This window comes from Nanorana parkeri, unplaced genomic scaffold, assembly GCF_000935625.1.
Source record: "Nanorana parkeri isolate BGI_ZX_2015 unplaced genomic scaffold, ASM93562v1 scaffold1248, whole genome shotgun sequence".
Classification (NCBI taxonomy): domain Eukaryota; kingdom Metazoa; phylum Chordata; class Amphibia; order Anura; family Dicroglossidae; genus Nanorana; species Nanorana parkeri.
Window position 1 is genome coordinate 20533 of NW_017307516.1, and position 24939 is coordinate 45471.

The 24939-nt window shown below is 43.7% G+C and overlaps 1 protein-coding gene across 1 annotated transcript in view; it reads left to right on the forward strand.

Annotated features, from left to right (window-relative positions):
- LOC108797234 (triple functional domain protein-like) overlaps positions 1–24939 on the forward strand; it is a gene marked incomplete at its 5' end in the record, with an annotated part of 228203 nt that overhangs the window by 12824 nt on the left and 190440 nt on the right. The window contains one exon of the mRNA XM_018568804.1: positions 17879–18049. Within this exon, the coding sequence (XP_018424306.1) occupies positions 17879–18049 (171 nt within the window). The remainder of the gene's footprint in view (positions 1–17878; positions 18050–24939) is intronic.

Here is a 24939-nt window from a genome sequence, read left to right on the forward strand (position 1 = left end):
GGGGGGGGGGGACGGCCCCCACACCAGGCCACATGCCCTCGGCAATGGGAGGGTGCTTTTCCAGGGTCGTCCATGGAAAAGCACCTTGTCCCCGTGCTTATGGGGACAAGGGCTTCTTCCCCACAACCCTGACCCGGTGGTTGTGGTGGTCTGCGGGCAAGGGCACCCAGATGCCGCCCCCCACCATTGTGAATGAGTAAGGGGTACTTGTACCCCTACCCATTCAATAAAGGGTTAAATAAAATAGTTATTAAAAAGTCCAGCCTTTTGCTAAAATTAGGGATGCACAGATACTTTTTGAGTACCAGTGCAGATACTTGGCATTTTCATGAGAACTACCAGGGTTGCAGTGGTTGCAGCTGGGACCTGGTTGTGGCACTCCACGACTGTCCTGAAATCATTAGTGTGCATTGTTTTAGAAAAACTGTTGCATGACCATAAACAAAAATGTATCAGTACTTGTAAGTACTCGGCAAGTACCAGTACTCGTACTCGCAAAACTGGTATCTGTGCATCCCTTTATTTATATTTATAAAAACAAAATCGTACATTAAAACAGAGATGTACAAATCCCAGGAGCGCCGTGTGCTCCTTACAAATGACAGCTGCCTCCTAACTTTTGAATTTTTCTCTAGTGTAGTCTTGAAGCTCAAAAGTATCAATACATGTACTCGTACTTGTACCGAGTACTGTACTTGGTATCTGTGCAACCCTAGCTAAAATCCTTTATTTTGAAAAGTCTTTTTTTTTTTAAACCCAAAAAATGGATCCACCAACATATTCCATGGTCAATCATGGCATCCAGCGTTGTCCACGACGACGACCAGGACTTTGGCCTGAGGCTGCTTGCCCTCTTATTGCTGCATTGAAGCTTCTGCCTGGCCTTTTTGGCCTTTCTGACATGATGTTTACTGCAATAGACTGCAATAATCGTACACTGTCATCCTCAACTGTTCTGATCGACTGCTATATTAGACCAGAATAACTGACTGCTATAGTACACAACTCTGATATAGGACGCTGTATATGGGATGCTGTATGTAGGACGCTGTATGTAGAACTCTGCTATAGAACTCTCTTTTTTAACTCCAGCAACACACTACGTAGGGCTCCAGTGTAAACAGCCTTATATAGTGTGCTGCTGGGACTTAGCTCTGAGCCATGATTGGGCAAAGTCTTCATGGCTTTGCCCAGCATTCCCCCATAAAGGAGTATATGAAGAAAAAAACATCAGCCCCTCTACAATATACTAGATCCTTGGTTCTCAACTGGTGGGTCGTGACCCAAAAGTGGGTCGCAACCCCTTTTTCAGTGGGTCACTGCGCGCCTTCCACTTTTCTAGGTGAGAGGCTCCTCAGCCTCCCCCTTGCATAGCAATATCAGTTCTCCCATTCAGAATATGCTGCCTGGGGCCGAGTGTCAGCTTGAGGTGGGGTGGGCTGGAGCTATGGCCGTGAGGAAGTTCCATCCATACGTGCATTGCTTGCAGCTCCCTCATGTGCCCTGTAGAGGTGCCTGGACCAGAGTGATGTCACATTCTAGCTGCTAGCACCTCTACAAGGTGCACAAGGGAGCTGTACCAGCAATGCATGCATGCATGTATAGAGGGAGCGTCGTTACAGCACAGCAGCCCAGCACTGGACCCCAGGCTGAGGATCCACTCCAGTCCTCGTAAGGTAGGAAGCCTGGGTTGATCAAAAGAGTGTGTATGTGTGTGTGAGATTGTATCTGTGGTTGCGTGTGTCTGTCAGCATTTTTGAGGGCCCGTTCACACTAGTAACAGTGCGTTAATCGAACAATCCTGTGCAATTAACACACTGTACCACGCATTCACACTTACTACGCGTTCTGGGAGGTGCATTGCGTTGCCATTCATTTGAATGGTACCCCAAACACACACCCCGCCCACAGTTCAAGAACAAAAGTGGGTCCTGAGGTTACACAGGTTGAGAACCACTGTACTAGATTATTCAATTCCAAATAGTAGCCAAGAAGTGCTGCTTCCAAGATAACTGGTTCGAAGGGGATTGAGAGAGCCACCATCCAATGGTTTTCAAACCACCACCCAATAGAATTTCCTGAAGCACGGGAGGGCTAGGCCTCTCCGAGAAAGGTAACTGCAGAGTAGATTTAGCCACCCTGAGTGTCCCCCTCTCTTACAAAAGGGAAGAAATAGTACTATCTACTAGTTATGGGCCGAGCAGGCCCGAGTTTTGTTCAAATTCAAACTTTAGAACATCCAAAAAGTTTGAACTCAAACTCAATGCAAGTCTATGGGGTAGAACTCTCAAAAACAATTTGCCCCTTTAAGAGGGCTTATATGCAAGTTATTGGCCCTAAAACGTGTATGGGGATCTGGGTACTGCCCTGGGGGACATGAATCAATGAAAAAACTTAAAAAATACAGTTTTTAAAGGAGCAGTGATTTTCACATCATTTAAAGGGTAACAATAAAAAATTCCTTTAAATATTGTGCCTGGGGGTTCCCATTAAACTGCCTGTAAATTGGCACATCTCTACAATGTACAGTATAGAAGCTGCTTCAGCAAAAATGACATTTGTAAATAAAATAATAACTTTTTATTTTTTTAAAGTGTGCGGTTTCCCCTCCCAAACAATACCAGACCCTTTAGGTCTGGTAGGAATGTTAGGAGGGGCCACATTAAGAAAAAAAAGCATGGTGCTCCACCCAAAAGTCATACCAGACCCTAAGGTCTGGTAGGAATTTGAAGGAGGAATACGTTGATTGTAATGCCCAAAAACCTGCCAAAATGGTAAGTGATGCTGAAAGTGAGATGGTGCTGTCCCAGAGATACAACAAGGTCTTATAGGCATACAGTGAAATTTTCTCCTCTAACTGACCAACAGAAATCTGGACATCTGCAGAGGCCCTTAGCAGGATCGCTAGGGGTTTGAGTGCCAATACAAACAGCCAGGGAGAAGGAGAACAACCCTGCCATGTTACTCCTACAGAACTGAAAGGGCTATCAGAGGTACCCATTGGTGCGTACTCATGCTTTAGGAAAGGAGTACAGCAACTGCAGCCAGGAAATAAAGTTCAGACCAAAGCCAAATTTACGCAAAACACAACTCAGAGATACAGCCACTCTACAAAATGAAAAGGTTTTTCTGCATCCAGGGAGGCCATCACCTCACTAGAGTTGTCCTGTTTGACCCTATCAATGACAGTAAACAGCCTTTCTTTGGTTAATATCCATTCCCTTTCCCAGCATGAACCCCGACTGATCGCCGTGGATTATGATAAAGCTGACCTCATTAAGTTGCACAGCTAGAATTGTCACTAACAATTTGGCATCCACATTTAGTAGAGAGATTGGTCTATAGGAGGAGCAGAGGTCGGGATCCCTACCAGGCATGGTAATTACCACAATAATGGCTTCAGACAGACAGCAGCAGACTGCCCTCACTTAGGACAGCCATCAGCATAACATGTAGGTGTGGGGTGAAGGTATCAGTGTAGGTTTTAAAGAACTCCGCAGGAAGGCCATCAACCCCAGGGGTCTTCCCAGGCTGTAAGGAAGCAATCGCCTTTTGTACCTCTTCTACCATATATCTCGGGCTCCATCAAGTCACTCCCCTGTGCATCCAAAAAATAGTGAAATCCACAGTATTCAGGTAAGACAGCATATGGGCATTGTGGTGCCTGTATTTAAAAAAGGGTGAAAGGGGTGTGGCCGAACTATTGCAACTTTCAGACACTGACTACAAAGAGCTCCATGCCACTTTCAGCCTTATCACAGTAGAGATGGGAAGTTCGGATCTTTCAAATGAATCGGTTCATTTGGATCAGTTCATTCAAAAGAACCGATTCATGAATCGAATCTTTGGTTCACTGCCTGAGTCCGTTGATAAGCCAGTGAACCGAAGCTCAGGAGCTGTCTGAACCTTCATAGAAGATTCGAATCAGATGACTCTGATTCATAGAAGAGTGTCAGGCAGCTCCTGGGGTACATTTATCCTAACGAATTTTTATGTTATTAAAAAAAGACAGCTCTCATTTTATTATATAGCTACTGAATGAGACAGATATTTCAGAAGGGATGCCTGTACCTTTAACACACACACACATATATATATATCTCCTTGAGAAGCCAATTTGATCCTAAAGGGTTAAACCATCAATCTGAATGAGGATCTCCTCTAATCTAAACTCTCTCTGTCCCTTATCACTGCTGCAACCTGCTCATTGATTCCGTGTATTGTTTTACTGGTGGGGACTCTTTAACTCAAAGAATCGAAAAGAGTTTACTGAGTTAAAGAATCAAATGAGTCTACTAACTAAGTAAACGCATTCGATTATTTTAACTAGTAGATTCTTTCGATTCTTAGACTCAGCCAACTCATATGATTAGACTCTGTGTACTGTGACTCAGATGTGATTGGTTGCAGGGATGGGCTGGCAGAAGCCTGGTTTTCACTCAAGGGTCATATTACAAGCTAGCTAGCTAGAGTCTCTGCTATACGTCACACGGAGCTGCTGCAAACGGATCAGCTCACTCAGCTGAATCGACTCCACCAGTTCAGTGAATAGAATCAATTCAAAAGAACGATTCGTTCATGAACAGGATATCTCTATATCACAGTGCCGACAGCATCTACTGAGCAGCCTCAGACATGTCGAAGGGCAGAAGAAACCTGGGAGCTGAACAGAGCTTGCAGAGACTGGCGTTTGCCGAGTACTTCAGCTTCTGCTGCATACGGCTTTGGCCCCAGGAAGGTGAAAATGAGGCGCTGGATACTGCAGTGGTCCTGCGCACCTCACAGCACGTGTTAGGACAGGCAGGAGAGTAAACACAGTGTAACATCTCCCGCAGACCCGGCCGTACAGCGTCACGGACTCGAGGGGTAGCTCCGCCCCCGGGCTGCCGGCGTCATCCGGGAACCCCCCCCCCCCCCGCGTCATAAGCAGCGGCCTCACGAAAGTCTGGCGTTCCAACAACCCGAGGTGAACGCCAGACGTATGCCTCACACCGCCGCTTCCATCCCATGAAGCTGACTGCCTGAATAGGGTTCCCAAACCCCTCAACAAACCGGCTTCCTCTGTGCCACCTAACAGCTCTCTTTGGAACCTATTAACTGCAAGTATTCACCCCTCTGGCTCAGTTGACCACTGGGGTTACATTGTATTGCCCTGCATTACCTGGATTGAACTGTCTGTAACTGTCTGTCGCCACCTGTTGGACATATAAGGAATACCCTAAAGATACTTATACTGTGTCCTCATAAATGCTAGCTGTGAATTAGTATCCAAACTCAATGTGTGCTGTATACAAGTGATACCATAAGGGTAACCTGCTCATCTTGTTGTATATGACGTAACATATAAACACTATTATAACTTGCTCAACCATGCTCCCACCTTACCACCATACTGAGATATATGTGCTGTAACATATTGAACTGCCTACTGTTGAAACAAGGTACACTCATAGCAGAGACCTGAACATTCCTTAATTTCTGTTCCACTTATATTACTTAGTGTAGCCAGAGTAGTACTAGGAGGCGGTACTATGATGCACTGAGATTGTTTGGCCAGTTTGTACTTGCCCTCACGTACTCCTTGGCCTGAGCACGTGAGATTAAACGTGACTCCGCAGCTGAGTTCCGTCCTCCATCTCATTGGAATATTACGGGCCTGGAGTTTCCGGATGACATCGGCGGACCGGGGGCAGAGCTACCCCTCAAGTCCGTGATGCTGTACGGCCGGGTCTGCGGGAGATATTACACACAGATACCCCGTCCCTGCTGCAGCATCCTCTGTCCCGGACACAAGGAATGCCAGGTCCTGGGGATCAATCTTGTCTGCTGGTCTCCCCCCAAACTCCTCTTTCTGGTCTGGTGATGTCCCAGGGAATAACCCTTTATTAGACCCTGAGATCAAGGCTTTGCTTTCCCCTTGCCAGTTCAGCAGACTTGTTCTCCCACAGGGAAAACATCACTGCACTCCTGAAACAAGAATTGGGGGATGTTAAAGACTCAATCCCCCAATTACAAGCCAGAACTACTCTATTGGAGATGCAAATGGCAGATATGGTTGGTTGTCTCGCCTGCTTAGATGTAGCTCAGACCATGACCGCTGGATGGTTGCTGGCCCTGCAATTACATTAGGATCTTGAAAATTGCAGTCAGGATAACCTAAACATCCAAGGCATTCCTGAAACCACTGCGGGCCCCAAATTGAAGGCCGCAGTGACAGCTATATTTAATTCCCTTCTGAACCGCTTGCCTACCACAGAGATCAAAATCAACAGAGTTCCTCGGGATACACTTTGCAAAGTCCATTTCTTTAATGTCAAAAACGAAAAACTGAGTCCTGGAATACTCATTTTAATCAGTGTGAGATTAGTGGCTTTGGTTTACTGTATGCCTTACCTGTTCTTTTATAGTTCTATGGCCTATGCTTGCTCAATGATAATATGTTTGTAAGATAAAATTACAACCTGTTGAGTCTGTTTTTCACATGCTCTTATACCATCGATCTTATTCCCCCCTCCCCCAGAATACAGCTCTTTACCTTAGGCTATGGGTCCAGTAAAAGTAGTTGCCTATAATGTCAGAGGATTCAGTGTCCCAGAGGAAACCTGTGCGCTGCGTGAATTGTGAGGAATTAGGGCCCATGAAGCCATTCTTCAGAAAACACATTTTCATTCATGCTCTCATCTAAAACGCTTACACTACAGATATCCGAATTCTCACCATAGCACAGACCCTCAGGATAATTCAAGGAGTGTGAGCATACTTCTTTCCAGATCTCTGAAAGCTACAATACCAGATGATCCGATGACAATATGCGCTATTGGTTCATTAAGGGTTGTTTAAATAATAGACAGGTAACACTAGATAATTTGTATCTCTCTAGTCAGGATCAGTTCATGTTCCTTGAATCTGTCCTTGACTAACTCAAGAAAATTGCGGAAGGCCCTTCTGATTCTGGAAGATGATTTTAATTTGGCACTAGATCCTCTTTTGGATATTTCTAAGGGTACTTCTCATAGATAATTTCCCTATCTTCATATGCTCAAGCAGTTACTCTACAGGGATAATTTGGTAGCTGTTATGAGAATAAATTACAGACTTTACCTTTTATTCAGCAGTGCACCAGTCATACTCCAGTCTATTGACTATTTTTTCATCCCTCAATCAGCTTTGGGGCTTGTCTCATCTCCCAGGATTGAAACTTGAACCATCTCTGATCATGCCCCAATTACTCTATTGATCCAGCTGCATGACATGGCCCCTAAGGCATTGTATTGGAATTTGAATGAGTCATTCAAGAGGGACCGCTCAGAGATGAGATTGGGCGGGATATCTCTTGAATGTTAGCTGACCACTCATCCTCACTGATACTTTGTGAAATACATAAATGTACAATGAGGGAAATTTCTCTCTCTAATAGTGCTGCACTGAAATGGCAGAGGGTCCAACAAATATCGAATCTTCTTGACCATATTCAAACTATAGATTACTTTCACAAGAAAACTCTGGCTCAGCATCACAAGGCTGACTTGAAGGCGTTATATGTTAAGTTGGCAGAGCTCATGCATGCAGTTAATTGTTTAAAAAAAAATTCTGGATGTATTCTTAAATGCACAGAATATTGAGTTCTCATAGGTATATTAAGCATCAGAGATTGTAGATCCAGGGAATATGCGATTGCCTTATGGGATCAGGAAGGAATTGTTTCCCCCTGTTGGAGCAAATTGTACCATGTTTCATTTTTTTTTGCCTTTCTCTGGATCAACAGTGGGTAATTGTGGGTTAAAAAAATGTTAAACGGTGTATTCTGTGATCCATACAGTGCAACAAAAAGTCTCTCAGCCAAAGTGCATATATTCTGCTTTAGCCCCACTGCTCTTATCCACCCACACCAGGTCAGCTTTCTTCCTAACCGTAAAGCTAAAGATAACATTACCAGGGCCATAAACACAATTTACAATAAGCAATCTCCCTATCTCTTTACTTTTCACAGATATGGAGTGAACTGGTCTTTCTTTAAATTAGCTTTTGAACACTTAGGCTTATGAACCCATATGCAGACATGGATAGATGCCCTTTACTCCAACCCCAATGCAGCTGTTAGAGCCACTCTCGGATTGCTTTCCCCTTCAAAATGGTATACAGGTGCCCATACACCTTACAATTATCGTACAACACTTTTCGTCCGATGATCGAATCATTGTACAATTTTCGTACGGCGGCCCCATCCTGCCCCAATTATCGCAAGGTTCAATTTGCCGTAATTAAAGAAAGCACCTAAACAAATTGCGGAAATCAACCGCACGTATTTTTGTTTATGCATGAGCAGTGTAGATCGTACGATTTTTTACGTACGGAAACGCCACTAACCTTGCGAAAATCATACGATCGACCAAAGTTTTCAAACCTGCTTCAAAGTCAAAAGTCGTACGATTGTACAGTATTTGCGGTTGTAAACTGCCCATCAACCTTGCGATTATCAGACGAAAACATGATCGCATACGATTATCGTATGATAATCGTAAAGTGTATGGGCACCTTATGACAGGGATATCCTCTCTTGATCATTTTATCATTGTAATGTAATATCAAGTAATGGAACCATTACTTAGACAGATTGGGCAGAACCCTGATAGCTCAGATCTTTCAAATGTAATCTTCACGGCGGTTGAGATCAATAGCCAGCCGTAACGTAATAAGCAAACAGTCTTTATTTTTCAAAACTGGTCAAATAAAAAAGCTTGTCTGCAGCAAAACGACAAAACAAATAGCACTTCTTTTTAGTATAAATTACTCAGTGGCTCACCGCCTAAGTAAGTTTGTCCAACACCAGTTGGACAAGGAGTTTGCAACACAGGCCCAGACGCCCAGCAGCAGTGTCTCAGCAATCCTTATCTCAGCACAGCCATGTGTCCAGCTTCAAACACACCTCACAGACCACTGCAGGCTGGCTTCCTGTGCTCTTTAAAACCACTCCTAGCAGGTGGGTTAACCCTTACCATTCAAAAACCCTGTTAACATCCCCTTAAAGGGACCATTGCCTAAATAGTGGGGAAATATACCGCCCATCCAGGACCCATTCCTGGCGTCCTGTACATATCCCCCCTCTGCCTCGATGCGGAAGTGTCAGTAGCAATGCGGGACATTTTACAATGTACCCTTGACAGGACATCCGAATTTTGGTGACTTTACCCCAAACGTAAACTCTTGCAAAGACAAAAACCACTTAGTCACCCTTCCATTTGTGCATTTAGTTAATGGTGCATGGTCAGACTCTAGCCAGAACTTCCTACCAAGGAGGAAATATCTAGAAGAATACAAAGCCCACTTTATGGCTAGGCATTGTCGTTCCACAACTGCATATTTTTTTCTCGGCAGGCGTTAACTTTCTACTGAGAAACACTACTGGATGTTCTTCCCCATTGACTTCCTGGGACAAAACAGCTCCCAAGCCTTCACTGGAGGCATCTGTTAGAACAAATTCCTTAGAAAAGTCTGGAGCAACCACCACTGGATATTTGCACAAAGCGGTTTTAAGCTCCTGAAAAGCTTTTTATAGTTTGTCGTTTCACTGACTCGTAACAGACTTTTTGTCAAGTCAGTCAGTGGTACCTCAATCGTGGCAAAATTGGGGATAAAACGTCAGTAGTACCCAACTATGCCCAGGAATGCTCAGACCTGTTTCTTTGTTACAGGGCGGGGCCAAGCCTGGATGGCTTCTATTTTGTTAATTTGTGGTTTCACTAAACCTCTACCCACAATGTACCCTAGGTATTTGACCTCCTCCATTCCAATAGCGCATTTTTCTGGATTTACCATGAATCCTGCTCGTCTTAACAAGTCTAATACAGCTTGTACCCGGGCCAGATGTGACTTCCAGTCTGTACTAAAAATTACTGTATCATCAAGTTAGACTGAGGTATATCCTTGATGAGGGCCGAGTGTTCTATCCATCGCTCTCTGAAAACTGACTGTAGCAGAGTGCAGCCCAGGTTTTTGTTACTTTCACAAGTAACCCACGAGGTCTTCGCCCCTACACAAACCCAAGCGGTAAAAACCCAGTGGATGCTTGGGGTACCTCTCTGATGGCAAACACCAGTGCTAGGAGTAGACAGTCCCAATCTTTCCCATCTTTTTGCACAATCTTTCTAAACATGGATTTTAACATTTTATTGAATCACTCGACCAGGCCATCCATGTGCGGTGATAGACATAAATGCGAAATTGTTTTATTTGGAACAACTTACACAAGTATGCCATCACCTTTGCCATAAACGGTGTGCCCTGGTCCGTCAAAACCTCCTTAGGGAACTCGGTCATGGTAAACACATTAAATAGTTCCTGGGCTACCACTTTTGAGGTGCTCTTCCTCAAAGGGACCACCTCTGGGTACCTTGTGGCGTAATCGAGCACCACAAGAATTATACTGATATCCACGGGCCCCAGTATATCCATAGGAATACGCTCAAACGGCCTCAATAACAGGCAGGGGCACCAAGGGGTTCCTAAAAAGCATCAATGGGGTCCGGATCACAGGGGGCATCATTATGGAATGATTCCTGGCACTGCAAAGGTCCCGCTCCCGATCGATGTCACGAGTTTAGGACGTGACACAGTGAGCCTCTGCAGCCAAGATGGTGGACGCGGCTGACATGCAGGTCCGTTGCAGCCCTTCTCCTGCCTCTTCAACGGATGAGCCGGCATATGACTCATCCCATGCCCGCATAGCGGCAGTGGTCAGACTCCTTAAGCCCACCATTACAGAGGCAGTGGAGTCTGCAATACAGCAGGGGCTGTTTCAACTGAGTAAGGAGGTCTCAGCCCAGGCACGCTCCATATCTGTGGCTGAACAGCGGATATCCAGCTTGGAAGATGATCTCCTGGAAGCCCAGGCTAAATTATCTCAGTATGACTCCTTAAATCTCTCTATGCAGGCTAAGCTAGATGATCTAGAAAACAGATCCAGAAGAAACAACTTGAGGATCATGGGCCTCCCAGAATCCTATAAACCGTCGATACTGGGCAAGCTGTGAATCTTGAATCTGCCTCTGGGTCTCCCTCCAAACCTCCACCAGTGCCTCAATCCCCTCGTGAATTCAACAGGTTCTCAAAGAAATCAGGGGGGACACCCCGCAAATACTGCCATCGTTGAGTCACCGGAAACTCATCAGTATGATCCTCTATACGGGCAACCGCAAGTATATCTTGTGATACCGATATGTGCCTTATGAGGTTATGTGTGTTATGTTGTGTTGTGTTATGTTATGTTGCAGTCTCTTGCAGGGCCTCTGGCCACCATTAAGCTACAGCCTTACTCGTAGGTATTGTTGATGGTAGTGGTATTTCCTTGCATCTTATGCTATGGTGCACTTGGACGCGGGAGCGCTTACCCCATAGTGCATGACGTGGGAAATGCTGAAGTCACACAATTGTTGGTTGTTGTTACTGTATATAGTTATGTTATGTTGGATTCATCACTTCCACGTATTCTCAGATTACGCATTGCATCCAGATGGACTCTGGCCCACTGTGGAGCTTTGACCAATCCTGTTGGGCTGGGTCTGCACCAACTCCTCCTGGGCCTGCTGTGCCTGAATTAACAGGACCAAAGTCTGTTCCTGGTGGGCCTCTACATCCTCATGACGGCAGTTGGGCTTGAGTGGCCTCCTGCTGAGCTGCTGTGGCCTGGACAAGGGCCTTTACCACTTCTTCCATTTCCTTGTGAATGGATTGCTGTGCCTGTGTAGCTTTAATCCAGGACATCCAAAAGCATGTACTGTATCTTTAAACCGTTTTCACACACAGCTTTTCCTGGCTATGCCCGCATTCTCCACAAGATGTAATCTTCAGGGTGGTTGAGATTAATAGCCAGCCGTACCGTAATAAGGAAACAATCTTTATTTTTCAAAACTGGTTAAAAAAAACAGCTCGTCTCCAGCAAAACGACAAAACAAATAGCACTTCTGTTCAGTACAAATTACTCAGTGACTTACCGCCTCAGTACGTTTGTCCAACACCAGGGTTAGAGTCTCAGCCGGCTCCAGGAGTTTGCAACACAGGCCCGGGCGCCCAGCAGCAGTCTCCCAGCATCAGCAGTCCATAGCATAGCACTGCCATGTGTCCAGCTTCAAACAGACCTCACAGACCACTGCAGGCTGGCTATCTGTGCTCCTTAAAACCACTACTAGCAGGTGGGTAACCCTTACCATTCAAAAACCCTGTTTTAACATCCTTTAAAGAGACCATTGCCTAAATAGTGGGGAGATATACCGTCCATCCAGGACCCTTTCCCGGCATCCTGTACACAAAATTTGTGGACAGTACAATATTGCGGCCTATGTGGACAATCTTGTTTTTGTCGCAAAACCAAAAATCTTACTTGGGGAACTTCATACGTATGGACATCTGTACAATTTCAAAATCAGCTTGCCAAAGTCAGAGCCCCTTAACGTTAACATCCCTACTTCCTGGATGGACGTTCTTCATTTGGACTTACATATTCAATGGGCAGCAGAACACATTCAAATTTGATCTACAAAGGTGATCGAAGGGCTTTTACCCATGGTGCGGCAGAAGTCACATAAAAATAGTCCTAAAATAGAACTCTGGGCAAATCATTAATTAACTCTTACAGTGGAGCTACTTCTGCACTGCGAAGGTTAAGTGCTCATTTTGGTCTAGGGCCTAAAACAAATAAAGATTGCTATGGTGGTATTATATTGACTCCATTATAGTCAGGGCTTGAAAAATCTGCTTCTCCTCTTGTCTGTGAGAGGACGCCGGAGCCCGACGAGTAGCTTCCCGTCCGGCCGTTATAATTAACGGCCAGGAGCTTTACATTCAAGTGATCGGGCGTCTCTAGAGACATCCGATCGCCTAGCAGCTGCTGTCACTGTTGTTGCCTGTCCCGAGATCCGCCGTGCCTGGTGCAGCCGGGACCGGCATGGCTGCTCTGTGACAGGAGATCAAAGGGAGATCAGTACACTATCTCCCTCTAATCTCCTCTCCAGTACCCGAATGCAGGAAGTGATGTATATTACATCACTTCCGCATTCAGCTGTCACTCTCCAGCTTCAGAAGCTGGGGAGAAGCTGGTGAAGCAGATCTCTGCTTCATCAGCTTCTCCGGGGGTCCCTAGGTGACATTAGGGATCTTGGAGACCCCTGATGTCTCCATAAAGAGGATCTGTCATGTAAATTGGCTATCACATAGGGGGCTTCTTATCCCCCTATGTGATAGCAATTAAGTTAAGTGTAAACAAAATAAAAAAAGAATGATAACAAAATGAAAGCATACATTTTTTTAAAAAAAACACAAATTTTTTTAAAGTCCCCCGCCCCCACATACACACCAAACATGTGTCGGGTGCGCCTACATGTGAAAACGACTATTGTGCCGCACATGTTACATATTGCAGCGAACGTCGGAGTCATAGACCAGCACCAGCGCTGGAGGGATTGCTAAATACAAGTGGAAGGAAGAAGATGATTGGATCAAGAGGCATCATTAAGGTAAGTCCTTACAGCAGCATGATGGGGGGAGGAAAACATTTGTGACTTTAATTTCTATAGTTGGGAAAATATTAGAGAGTGTGACAGAGGACCACATACATGAGTTTTTGATAGAAAACAACAATATAGGTGTAGCGCTCCCCCTTCCTGGTCAATGCTATGCCAGCACAGGATAATACTACCGGTGGCTCTTAAGGGGTGATCTACAGTAAACTTAACCAACGGGTCTCCCTGTCTTCCATAAGAAACCTCTGTTATAGATACACAGCACACCAGCACACCTTGAGTACTAGGGTCTTTTGCTGTGGGTTACAACAACTCCGATTCTTCTTGTGTAGGGATACATTTGCTCGCTTTTGCCCATCAGCACTTACCGCCCTTCTGGTGAATGATTGAAGTGAGGTCTAGACTATAGTTGTGATGCTTGAAACTTTTATTTGCAGAAGTTCAGGGAGAGAGGTAGAGGAGGGTTAGGATCATCCAGGCAGATGTAGACTCCATGGCTTTTCAGAGAGAGTGTAGTTACAGATTCCATGCACAGCAGGTCGAACACCTGACACTGCATTACTTGAGGTAGAAGTTACTGATCCTTGTCTTTAGCAGTAGCAACCACTGGACCTGCTGCTGCCACCAGGCTCCAGGCCTGGTCCGCATAGGCAGTCCAGCGCAGCCTCCCCGCAAGCGGGGCCTGGAGGAGGAAGAGAGAGCTCACATGGCCCACACTGAGTATTTATCTCCTCCCCCAGCATGCACCACTGGTTATTGCTCAACAGTGATTGGCTGGGGAGGGATAGCTACTCCTTGCAATCCCACTGGCTGCTCTGTTCTATCACCAGGGCACACCCTGCAGTACCTCTGGCAGTAGACAGATGCCAAACAATGATAGGTTGTTTAGGGGGAAACCACATGAACCAAACTACAAACTAATATCAGACAACATACAATCTGATAAACAGATTTAATAGCACTCTTTCCACTAGGGTACTACATAGGGATAGTCAGCATGGATTGCTAAAAGACCAAATTTGTTAAACAGATCTCCTTTTTTATGAGGAAGTAAGCAATAACCTAGACAAAGGAGTAGCTGTGGCACGATTCCCCACAAATGGCTGGTATAAGTTAAGATCTATAGGTTTAAGAAATTCACTCTGTACATAGATAAAAAATACTGGCTTAAAGACCATACTCGGAGATTAGTGATTAATTCATACTCTGAATGGTCTAAGGTTGTTAGTCGGGTACCCCAGGGTTCGGTTTTGGGAATACATTTTAACCTAATGAACATATCGAGTTTGGGATTAAAAGTACCATTTCTGTGTTTGCAGATGACACAAAGCTATTTAGTGACAAAGTCTCAAACTTGCAAGCAGACCTGAATGCAATGTTTAATTGCGCATCAATGTGGCAAATGAGGTTTAATGTTTATAAATGTAAAGTTATGCACTTGGGGGCTAAAAACATGCATGCCTCATCCATTCTAAGGGAAGAAAAACTGATGTCACGTAGGACCTGGATTTTCTGGTAGACCAGGGGCGCCCACAATTTTTCGTCTGGAGATCTACTTTTCAAATGAGATCTACCAACGAAAAAACATCTGCAATGCGATCGCCCGCACCTGGAATGCAGGCACTTCATTCTAGTCCAGTGCGATCTGCAAAAATGCTGCAAGCACTATGTTGGGTATCGCCGCGCACGCCGGAGTGGGAGCAATAATTCTAGGGCCAGTATTTTTGGGTATCTCTAAACTGATGTGTGGGGGCTTTTAAAGCGTTGTCTATGGACTTGTTGGGGTACTGAATTTTGTCGCCGTTTCATGGACGCACAATTTTTTACCTGGGCAGGTGGGGTATCTATTTACTCGTTGTAACCTCATCTTTTATATTTTATTTAAAAAATTGGTGTTGTATTTTCTTTTGGGGCATTTAAGTGCATTTTTCACTAAATTTTGGGATTTGATAAGGAGTTGTGCTAATATCGTGCAACATAAACATTTGTAATTTGTAGGCCTAAAATGTGGAATATAACATGGGTGCAAAAAATGAAAAAGAGGCGTCAGTCATGAATGGGTTAAAGAAATGGTAAAGGTCTGCTTTAAAGAATGATGGTCATTTTTCTTTGTCCAATTCCTTCACACCTTACTGAAATCGCCTTACACACTTTAGATGTTGCTAGTGTCTACAGTCAGGTCACTTCATCCATCCAAAATACTGATTGTTGTGGTTGATGATCTGCATGAACGATTAGCTGCATCTCCTACCATCTCTCGAAGGATTTATTAAACTGTATCCCAGGCTTGCCATCTAATGTGCCACCTTTCCTTTTATTCATTCAGTCTACTGGGTTGATCAGCACTTCTTGGGCTTTCCATCATCCGGCCTTAATCTGGCAATACACTAGTAGATTTTCATACAAACAGGCACACAGAAAATCACTCAGAACATTCAATAATGTAATTAGACTTGTGGAATTTTGTTCGATATTTCGTTTGATTTTGACATTCAGTTTTGGAATTTTCCATTTCTTTCATCGCTATGCTACTACACTAAACAATCATCATCATACTGGTCAGGGGCGTAACTAGAAATCACAGGCACCGGCACCGGCTGTGAGGGGGAACGTTCTCCCTCACAGCTGCTACTGAGCTATGTCAGTGACCGGCAGCACTCGAGACGCCATAGCGACCCAGGCGGCCCACACAGCATCAGAGTGATGCCGTGGCCGGGCCCCATAGCGGCCGCCTGGGTCGCTATGGCGATTGTTACGCCACTGATACTGGTGTATGGCCAGCTTTAGTTTTATAAGTCTTTACGGCCACCTGTTCCTCTGTTTATACCTTCACTAAGTCTTACAAGGTAGATATAGATGCATTGGCAAATGCTAGCTTTGGCCACAAAGCAAGCAGCAAATTATGGGTTAGCGCTTACCGTTTTTTTTATTTTATTGTTGGTATATTGCCTGCCCCTCTTGTTGGGTACTGCTTGTTGAAATTCTACTGGTTCTGATTGAAGATCCATCAAATCTGTGGCTCTTAAAGAATGTAAGAGAAAATATAATTTTCTTGTACTCACTGTAAAATTCTTGTCTCGGAGTTCATTGAAAGGGTTGTTTTGGCATGTTCCAAGTGATGGTATTATGTTTTGACAAAGGTTAGTTATGTAGATTTCCTTATACTGCTTGCTACTTACTGACATTTTTTGACAGTTGGGGAGGGGTTAAGCCTTGCTAGTGATCTGTCCTCTTAGCTGACAGCTTTTTGTACCAACTCCTGAATATGGGCAGCAAAATTCCACAGGTTCTGATTGATCTTCAGTTAAGTCTGTGTCTCTCTATGAACTCAAAGAAAAGTGTGTTATAGTGAATAAACATTTTTTTTTCCTTTTTAATTAATTTTGCAAATAAATTCAAGCTGTCTCTTTGTTACCCAGTTTGACCAAATTCTGGTGTTTGATTGAAATAAGTTTATGTACTATTTATATAATAGATTTTTCAGAATTGTAAGCCATTCAAATTTTTCACATGGATTTGCAATTAGAAAAATATGTATCACCTGTGTGGAAGATCATGACCTTTTTAAAGCTGGCCATACACCTTACAATTATCTGCAGATTTTCTGGGGTCAGATGGAAAAGGTGCAACAGTTTCCTACATCTACACTTAACTGTGTGGATGGAGGAATCTCCACCTGGGCCAATCTGTTGCACTTTTTCCATCTGCCCACAGAAAATCTGCAGATAATTGTAAGGTGTATGGGCACCTTTAGTCATGTTTTTTTTTTACTACCCGTTTCAACTAAAGGACCCCTTCAGTTGTGCTTAGTATGATACCATGTGTATATTAAGTTCAAAATAGAATGAGGGCACCCCTCCAATGTTTGCTTCCAGTGTTCCATATTTTCCGAGTATCAGACATTTTGGCCAGCTTATCAAGTCATATATTAATGGACATCTGTAAACTTAACCAGAATAAATTATGTGTTTGGATTTTAGATTCACCAAAACTATGTAATATAAGGACCTACCTAAACTATTCAACCAATTTGTAGCCAATCATTCGGGGCCCTTGCACTACATAATTGTTGATATATCCAAGGGAGAATGTACAATCAGATTGTATGGTGAGCTCAATTTAAAAGTATAATCATAATAGAAATAGTAGGGATGATTTTGCCTCTCTGTACAAGTTGTTGTTGTTTATTATATCAAAATAACTGTGGTATGTAATCATTTTGTTATTACACATTTAAGAAATGTAAATGTTTTAATTGTCATATTTTTCATGATATACAATTATGATAACAATACTGATAACTGTACAATATACATGTAAGTATCTCCTCTTGACTCAAAGCATGTTTGCCATATTTGTTGTAGCGTGTGCGAAATGAAGGACTTAGTAGTGGTACCCTCTCTAAATCATCATCATCTGGCATGCAAAGCTGTGGAGAAGAAGAAAGTGAAGAAGGGCCTGATGCTGTCCCACTGCCACCACCTATGGCTATTCAGCAGCACAGCCTCCTCCAATCTGATTCGCAAGACGACAAGGTACTTAAAAAAATAAAACTATATATATATTATAGTGCCCCGAATGAGCCGCTGGAATATACGGGTACATCTGTCTCGCCTCTGTGATAGAACCTTGTGAGGTTTTGTAAAAGTTTTACTAAACAGTAATATACTATCCAAGAAATGAATGAACAGGTACAACAATAAACAGCAAGTAATGGAAGCACTTTAAATATGCAGATAAATCTTAACTGTTGCTGCCTATCTGCATATGCAAACAGCACTGAACTGACTAATGTAATTCTATCAGCAAACTATGAAGGCAAAGTCTCAGTCCAAACATACCCGGGTCTTAAACCTACTGACCAATGGTATTTAACTAGGCTAGCCATCGGTGGGGCCCAAGTCCTGCTTGTACACATGGTTTAGACACAATATCACTGTTGCCAATGCCCTCTCACCACTCCTGTAGCTTAGATTGTAGTCCCCAGCATTGGTAGGTGAAAATAGGTGGTTTCTCCTCTACAGCCAACAACTTTCAGGTTCCAGCAGCAGCTTGTGCCACACAGTAGCAGTAGCGATGCTTGTAGCAGGTCTTTGTAGAATCCAGTCACTCAGGAAAGGGCTGGCAGGGTCTCTTTCTGATAGAGCAGTCACTGGATCCCCTCATGGAGCGTTTCCCACACTGTAGAAGAATCTTTCAGCAGGATCCCTCAGTAGGAGAGCAGGCAGTCACAGACACTGGAATCATAGATACTGTTCAGACCAGTTGGTCCAGTTGTGATGCTCAAGTGCCTACTGTAGGCAATTTTGGCGTTGGCCATAGGTCAGCATGTGCACCCTGAGTGGTGTGCTACGCAGCCCCATATGCAACAAACTATAATGCACTGTGTTCAGACACCCATGTATCAAAACAAGCATTAACTTTTTCTGCATTTTGAGCTACAGTAACTCTTCTATTGTATCAGACTGCAAGGGCCAGCCTTCGATCCTTACATGCATCAATGAGCCTTGGCTGCCCATGACCCTTTCACCGGTTTTCCTTCTTTGGACCACTTTTGGTAGGTGTTAACCACTGCAGACTGGGAAAATCCCTCAAGAGCTGCATTTTTGGAGTTCTGACCCAGCCGTCTAGCCATCACAATTTTGCTCTTGTCAAAGTCGTTCAAATCCTTACACTTGCCATTTTTTTCTACTTCTAACACATCAACTTCAGGAAAAAAGGTTCACTTGCTGTCTGATATATCTCACCCACTTCCAGGTGCCATTATAACAAGATAATCAGTGTTATTTATTTATATACACACATACCTTTCTCAAAATTATTTTACTTTCAATATTTATACAATCGTTATATCACTTTTTCTTTTAAAAAAATCAATAACTGTATTGAAAAAAATATAACGGTGACTTCACAGTCTAACAAAAACATCATCCTTCTAACAATCCAATAGAAGTTTAGAAATCTATTATAGATGATACACTGTTGGAGGCAGTCAGTGCATAGGGATGGATCCTCCTAGCTCTGTATAGCATAGGAGAGGGTGTCTTTACTGCTCCATTACCCTAAACCAAATCTGTCTCACTCCCAAGTCTGGCACATCTTTCTCTTTGACTTTCTCTTGGCTTACAGCATGGAACGGCCATTATTACTTCCTGCTCTGCAGCGGGAATGAGAGTGGCTCATGGTCAATTCTACAATTTTGATATTATCTTAGCAGTGCATCTTGGGAAGGTTACATCAGCAGAGCATTGCTGGGAAATTACATCTGCAATCTCAGGAGATCTCAGGGAAAGGCATTTTCCTCTCCTGAGATGATGTGCATGGTCACATGTCCTAGTCACAAGTCTAGTCACGTGCCATAGTTTAAGGAATTAAATGGAGAGCTAGTAATCTGCCTTTAGTTAACATGGCCAATGTCAGAAGACTGGGAAAGAAAAGAGAAATAACATATGCAAAGAATACAAAGTCTGCAACTATCTATAAGTATGTGTTTGTAGATTGCCATTACTTAACATTTCTAAAGGTGTGTTTGTTGTTATTTTAAAGAGATGGGTAAAGGTCCACTTTAAGAGAGCCTGTAACCTGCACTGTATACGTACCCAGGCAAATGAAAACAAACACGTGTCGAATACACTCATGTACAAACATATTAGGTATTGCAGCACACATAGGAGTGAGGTCAATAATTTTAGCGCTATCATTCATTGCTAATTCTAAACTGATGAGCTGTAAAGGCTTTTAAAAGCATTGCATTTTGGGTACCCTAGTGTTAAGCAATTTCACGGGGGCATCCAGTTGAAAAGTATGACATATCTGGTATCGTTTTACTCAATACAGACTCATCTTTTATATTTTACCAAAAATTGTGTTTATGTGCACTAAAATTAGAGTGCACTGCTACTGACAATTTGGGTTCGATAAACAGTTGTGCTAATATCGTGTGACCTATTTGCACCTCCTTTTAAAAATTAATAATGTTGGGGTATTTTAGGTAACCTTCAGACCTAAAAGGTGCTTTTTCACATGGCAAAAATGGTTGTGGCAATGAAAAAGTTAAACAAGATTTGCCCATGTGAACATTTTATCAAACAAGATTCACCCAACATCTGTTCTTTCTTAACCAAGTATTTATTGGGTTTTTAAAAAATTAAACAATAAGCATTTCACATAGTATTCGCCGGCCACAATAGGCCACATAGGCAATATAATGAAATCCATAAAATGTCAACGCAAATACGATGTATAAATATCAATGCGATATAAAGTAAAAGGGGGGGAAAGGGAATCAGGGAAGGAGTCCATCAGTCGGTCTTCCTCGTGATCAGGTTTAGGTTTGGTCCACAGGTCTCGTCCAGATGTTCCCACAGGTAGTTCCCCCTCAACTCATTTAACCACATCACAGGCGATTAAGGGTATTGATATCTAGATCGGGGTGGTTATGCTTTAGCCAAGGTTCCAAGATATTGAGAAATTTAGTATGTGAATCATTGAGGATACTCGGCAACCGTTCATTTAGGAAAATATTATCTAGTCTATGCATAAACTCCCGATATTGGATAAATTGTTTCTTCCAGTGTCCCGCTAGGGTTAATTTGGCAGCGATAAAAATTTGGTGTGTCAGTGCACGCTGGGATTTAGTCAATCCGGGCACTGAAGCATGAAGCAGCTCCTGTGTCGGGTTTTTAGTGATGTTCCTATCAAATAGGGTCGAGAGTAGACGGAATATTCTGGTCCAGAACCGGGTTGCAAAGGGGCACGACCACCAAGTATGTAGCATGTCCCCTGGGATCGAACATCCTCGGAAGCAATTGATAGATGTTGACGGAAACATTCTACCTAACCGAGTGGGGACTAGGTACCAACGAAACATTACTTTATAGGCAACCTCAGAATTTGTCACATTATTGGAGCATTTAGAAATGTTTTCCCACACTGCCTTCCACACCCCATCGGACCAGTTTAGACCTAGGTCTGTGGACCACTGGCTAGGATAGGAGTGAAAGCCGGTACAAGGCAAAGAATTCAGATTAGTTTATAGGATTGACACCTGTTTGGGTCCTCCAGGAGCATAGAGGAAGATATGCTTGAAGGTGGTAAGTGGGTTATTTAAGTGTCTGCGCGTTTGCATAGTGGATACCCAGTGTTGGAGCTGAATAAACCTAAACAGTTCTGCGTCAGGGGATCTGCTTGTGTGTTTTAAGGTATGCCCAGGTGGGTAGGTTAGAGGACTGATAAAAATCTTACAGTCTCGTGAAGCCATTATCGGTGCACCACTTAAACAGTGTCGGGTTGGTAAATGCTGGGATAAATAATGGTTGGGAAGATATGGGCAGAAGGGGTAGAGACGGCGATATCAGGCATGAAGAATATTTCAATGAGTCCCACACTTTCAGGGTATGGTTCATAAGAGGACTGAGAGAGCGGGGTCTATCCACTGCCGGCAACCATGGGAGTGCATGTAGAGGAATTGGGGAGCAGTTGAGGATTTCTAACATGGTCCAAAGTGGGACATTAGTTATTCGGTGGATAGTAATGAGGGGGAGCAATTGGGATGCTTGGTAATATAGAAGGATGTTCGGTAGGCCTATGCCCCCTTCTCGTTTATGTTTATATAGGGTGGACCTTGGGACCCTTGGGCGTAGTGGATGCCATATGAAGGTTAAGATGTTCCTTTGGAAGATTCGTATGATAAAGGATGGGACTGCTATCGGCAACACTCTAAAATAGTACAGCAGCTTAGGAAGTATGGTCATCTTGACCGCAGCAACCCTCCCAAACCAAGATAGTTTATGGTGTACCCAGGTGTCCATCAGAGTTTTAGGATGTCTAATTAAGGGTAGGTAGTTATTTGCATATAGTGTGGCATATGAGGGGGAAATATTAACTCCCGGATATCGCAGATACTTCTCTTCCCAAGTGAACGCAAGGTTCTCCCGAAGACTGTTATAAACCTGCTGTGACAAGGATACATTCATGGCTGCCGACTTTTTCCAGTTAACCACCAGGCCAGAGATATCAGAGAAGAGGTCCAAGATTTGTAATAAGTTGGGAACTGAAGTATGAGGTTGGGTGATGGTCAGGATGACATCATCTGCAAACAAGCTAGTTTTATATTCCACCCCTGCCACCTCTATTCCCTTCACATTAGGGTTCAATCGAATCATATAGGCTAAAGGCTCTATGGCTAGGGCAAACAGAATTGGTGACAGAGGACATCCCTGTCGTGTACCTTTACTAATCGGGAAGGTCTCAGAGACATGACCCGAATATTTAACTTGGGCGGTGGGGTTTTTGTACAAGACACAGATCCAGGAAAGAAACGGTCCCTCAAGTCTCCATTTGCGTAATACAGTATATACCAAAGATAATCTAATGAGACAGAGTCAAACGCCTTCTGGATATCAAGGGACAGCAATGAATCCAACTTGATCCATATGGATCAATGTAGGTAGGAATGCATTAACCCTCATAGCCAAGATTTTCGTTAATATTTTAAGATCCACATTTAGAAGGGATATAGGCCTATAGTTCTCAGGGTCCAGAGGGTCTTTATCTGGTTTAGGTACCATTGATATATATGCTAATAGGGAGGAGGGATGTACAGACTCCCCCTTGCGTAATGAGTTATACATATCTGTCAGTCTAGGAGCTAAAATGGGTGCCAGCTTTTTGTAGTAAGCGGTTGAAAACCCATCTGGGCCGGGGGATTGGAGGTTTTATGGGACTTAATTGTAGTCAATACTTCCTCCTCAGTTATTTCTAGATGGAGGTTATCTAGGGAGGACTGGGAAAGTGTAGGGATTGGCAGATCACGGAGTAGCTCATCTGCTTTTCGTTCGTTAAAGGAACCAGAGGAAGAGTAGAGTTTGGTTAGATTGTCCTGGAACAAATGAAGGATGTTGTTGGGGTTTGCAGTTATGTGTCCCTGCGATGTACATAGTCTCAGAGGTGCGTATCTGTGCGGTAGTGTATTCAGTTTTCTAGCAAGCATGGAACCTGGTTTGATCTGGAATAGAATTTATGTTTAGACCATCTAAGGAGTTTTTCAGAATGTTGGTCCAGTAGGAGGTTTAACTCCGTTTTAACAGTATTCAACTGCGATACCAATTGCTTATGCTGCTTATTTTTCAGCTGGGTAGTGAGTTCCTCCAATTTGGCATATAACTCGCTAATCTTCCTTTTCCTCTCTCTTTTCCTTCGTGCGGCTATCTCCATCAGCTGGCCTCTCATGGTAGCCTTATGGGCCTCCCACAGAATAACCGGGGAGTCCACCGAGCCATCATTCAAGGAGAAAAATTGTCTGGAATGGGACTCAATCTGTTGTAAGAGTATCTCGGATGACAGCATACCATCATTCACGCACCATAGGTACCGTGTTGGTCTAGTCGCTTTCAAGCGAAACCGTATGGCATTAGCCGCATGGTCTGACCAAGGCACTGGTTTGATGCGTGCGGAAATCAAGGCAGGGATATTGTGTTGCAGTGTGAACACATGATCTATCCTGCAAAATGATTGGTAGGGGTTGGAAAAGAATGTATAATCTTTGGATGTCGGGTTTAATTCCCTCCATACATCTACTAGGGAGTGGGCATTCAATAATGCGAGGAAGTTGGAGTTCTGCAGTGGTAATGGTGAGGGGTTTGCGGCAGTGATAGATTTGGTTTTGTCAGAAGCTGGACAGAGGACTAGGTTAGTATCCCCGGCCAAGACAAGGATACCTTTGCTATGGTGGGCGACAACTTTTAACAAGTGGGAGAGAAATCTAAGTTGGTGAGTATTATGGCAATAATAGGAGATTATCGTTATGTCAACATCATATAGCGTTCCAATCAGGAGTACATAGCGTCCAGTGGGGTCTGAAATTTGCCTGTCACATACGAAAGGAAGGTCTTTCCTGAGTGCAATCAATATGCCTCTCTTTTTTTCAGAGAAGTTGGCGCAATAGAATGTGGGAAATCTTTTATGTAAATATTTGGGACAAGAAGAAATGGAATACCTGGTCTCCTGCAAACAGACTATATCAGCATGGCAGGAGGAGTAGTAGGAAAACGCTTTGTTTCGTTTGTGTGGTGAATTCAGCCCCTGGACGTTATGGGAAAGCACATTAAAGCTTGTAGCCATGGTTGTCGAGTACGGACATTAGGTGACTAGTGTAGCCCTGGGCAGCAGCCCTATGTGTAAAATAACTTACGAGCGACCTGTGGATACCCGACCGAGGTATTGTATTCTTGACCACCGATGGACCGAAAGGAGGGGAGAAGGATCTAGGGAAAAGAAAGAAAACAAACGCCCAACAGTGGGCAAGGTGAACACAGAATAGAAATAACATGTATCTCAGTAAACTATCCCTAAGGACAAGTGTCGTGAATAGTGAGGTGGGAAAAACCAGCCTCCTATCCACCGTTCTCAAGGGGGGGCGCTGATC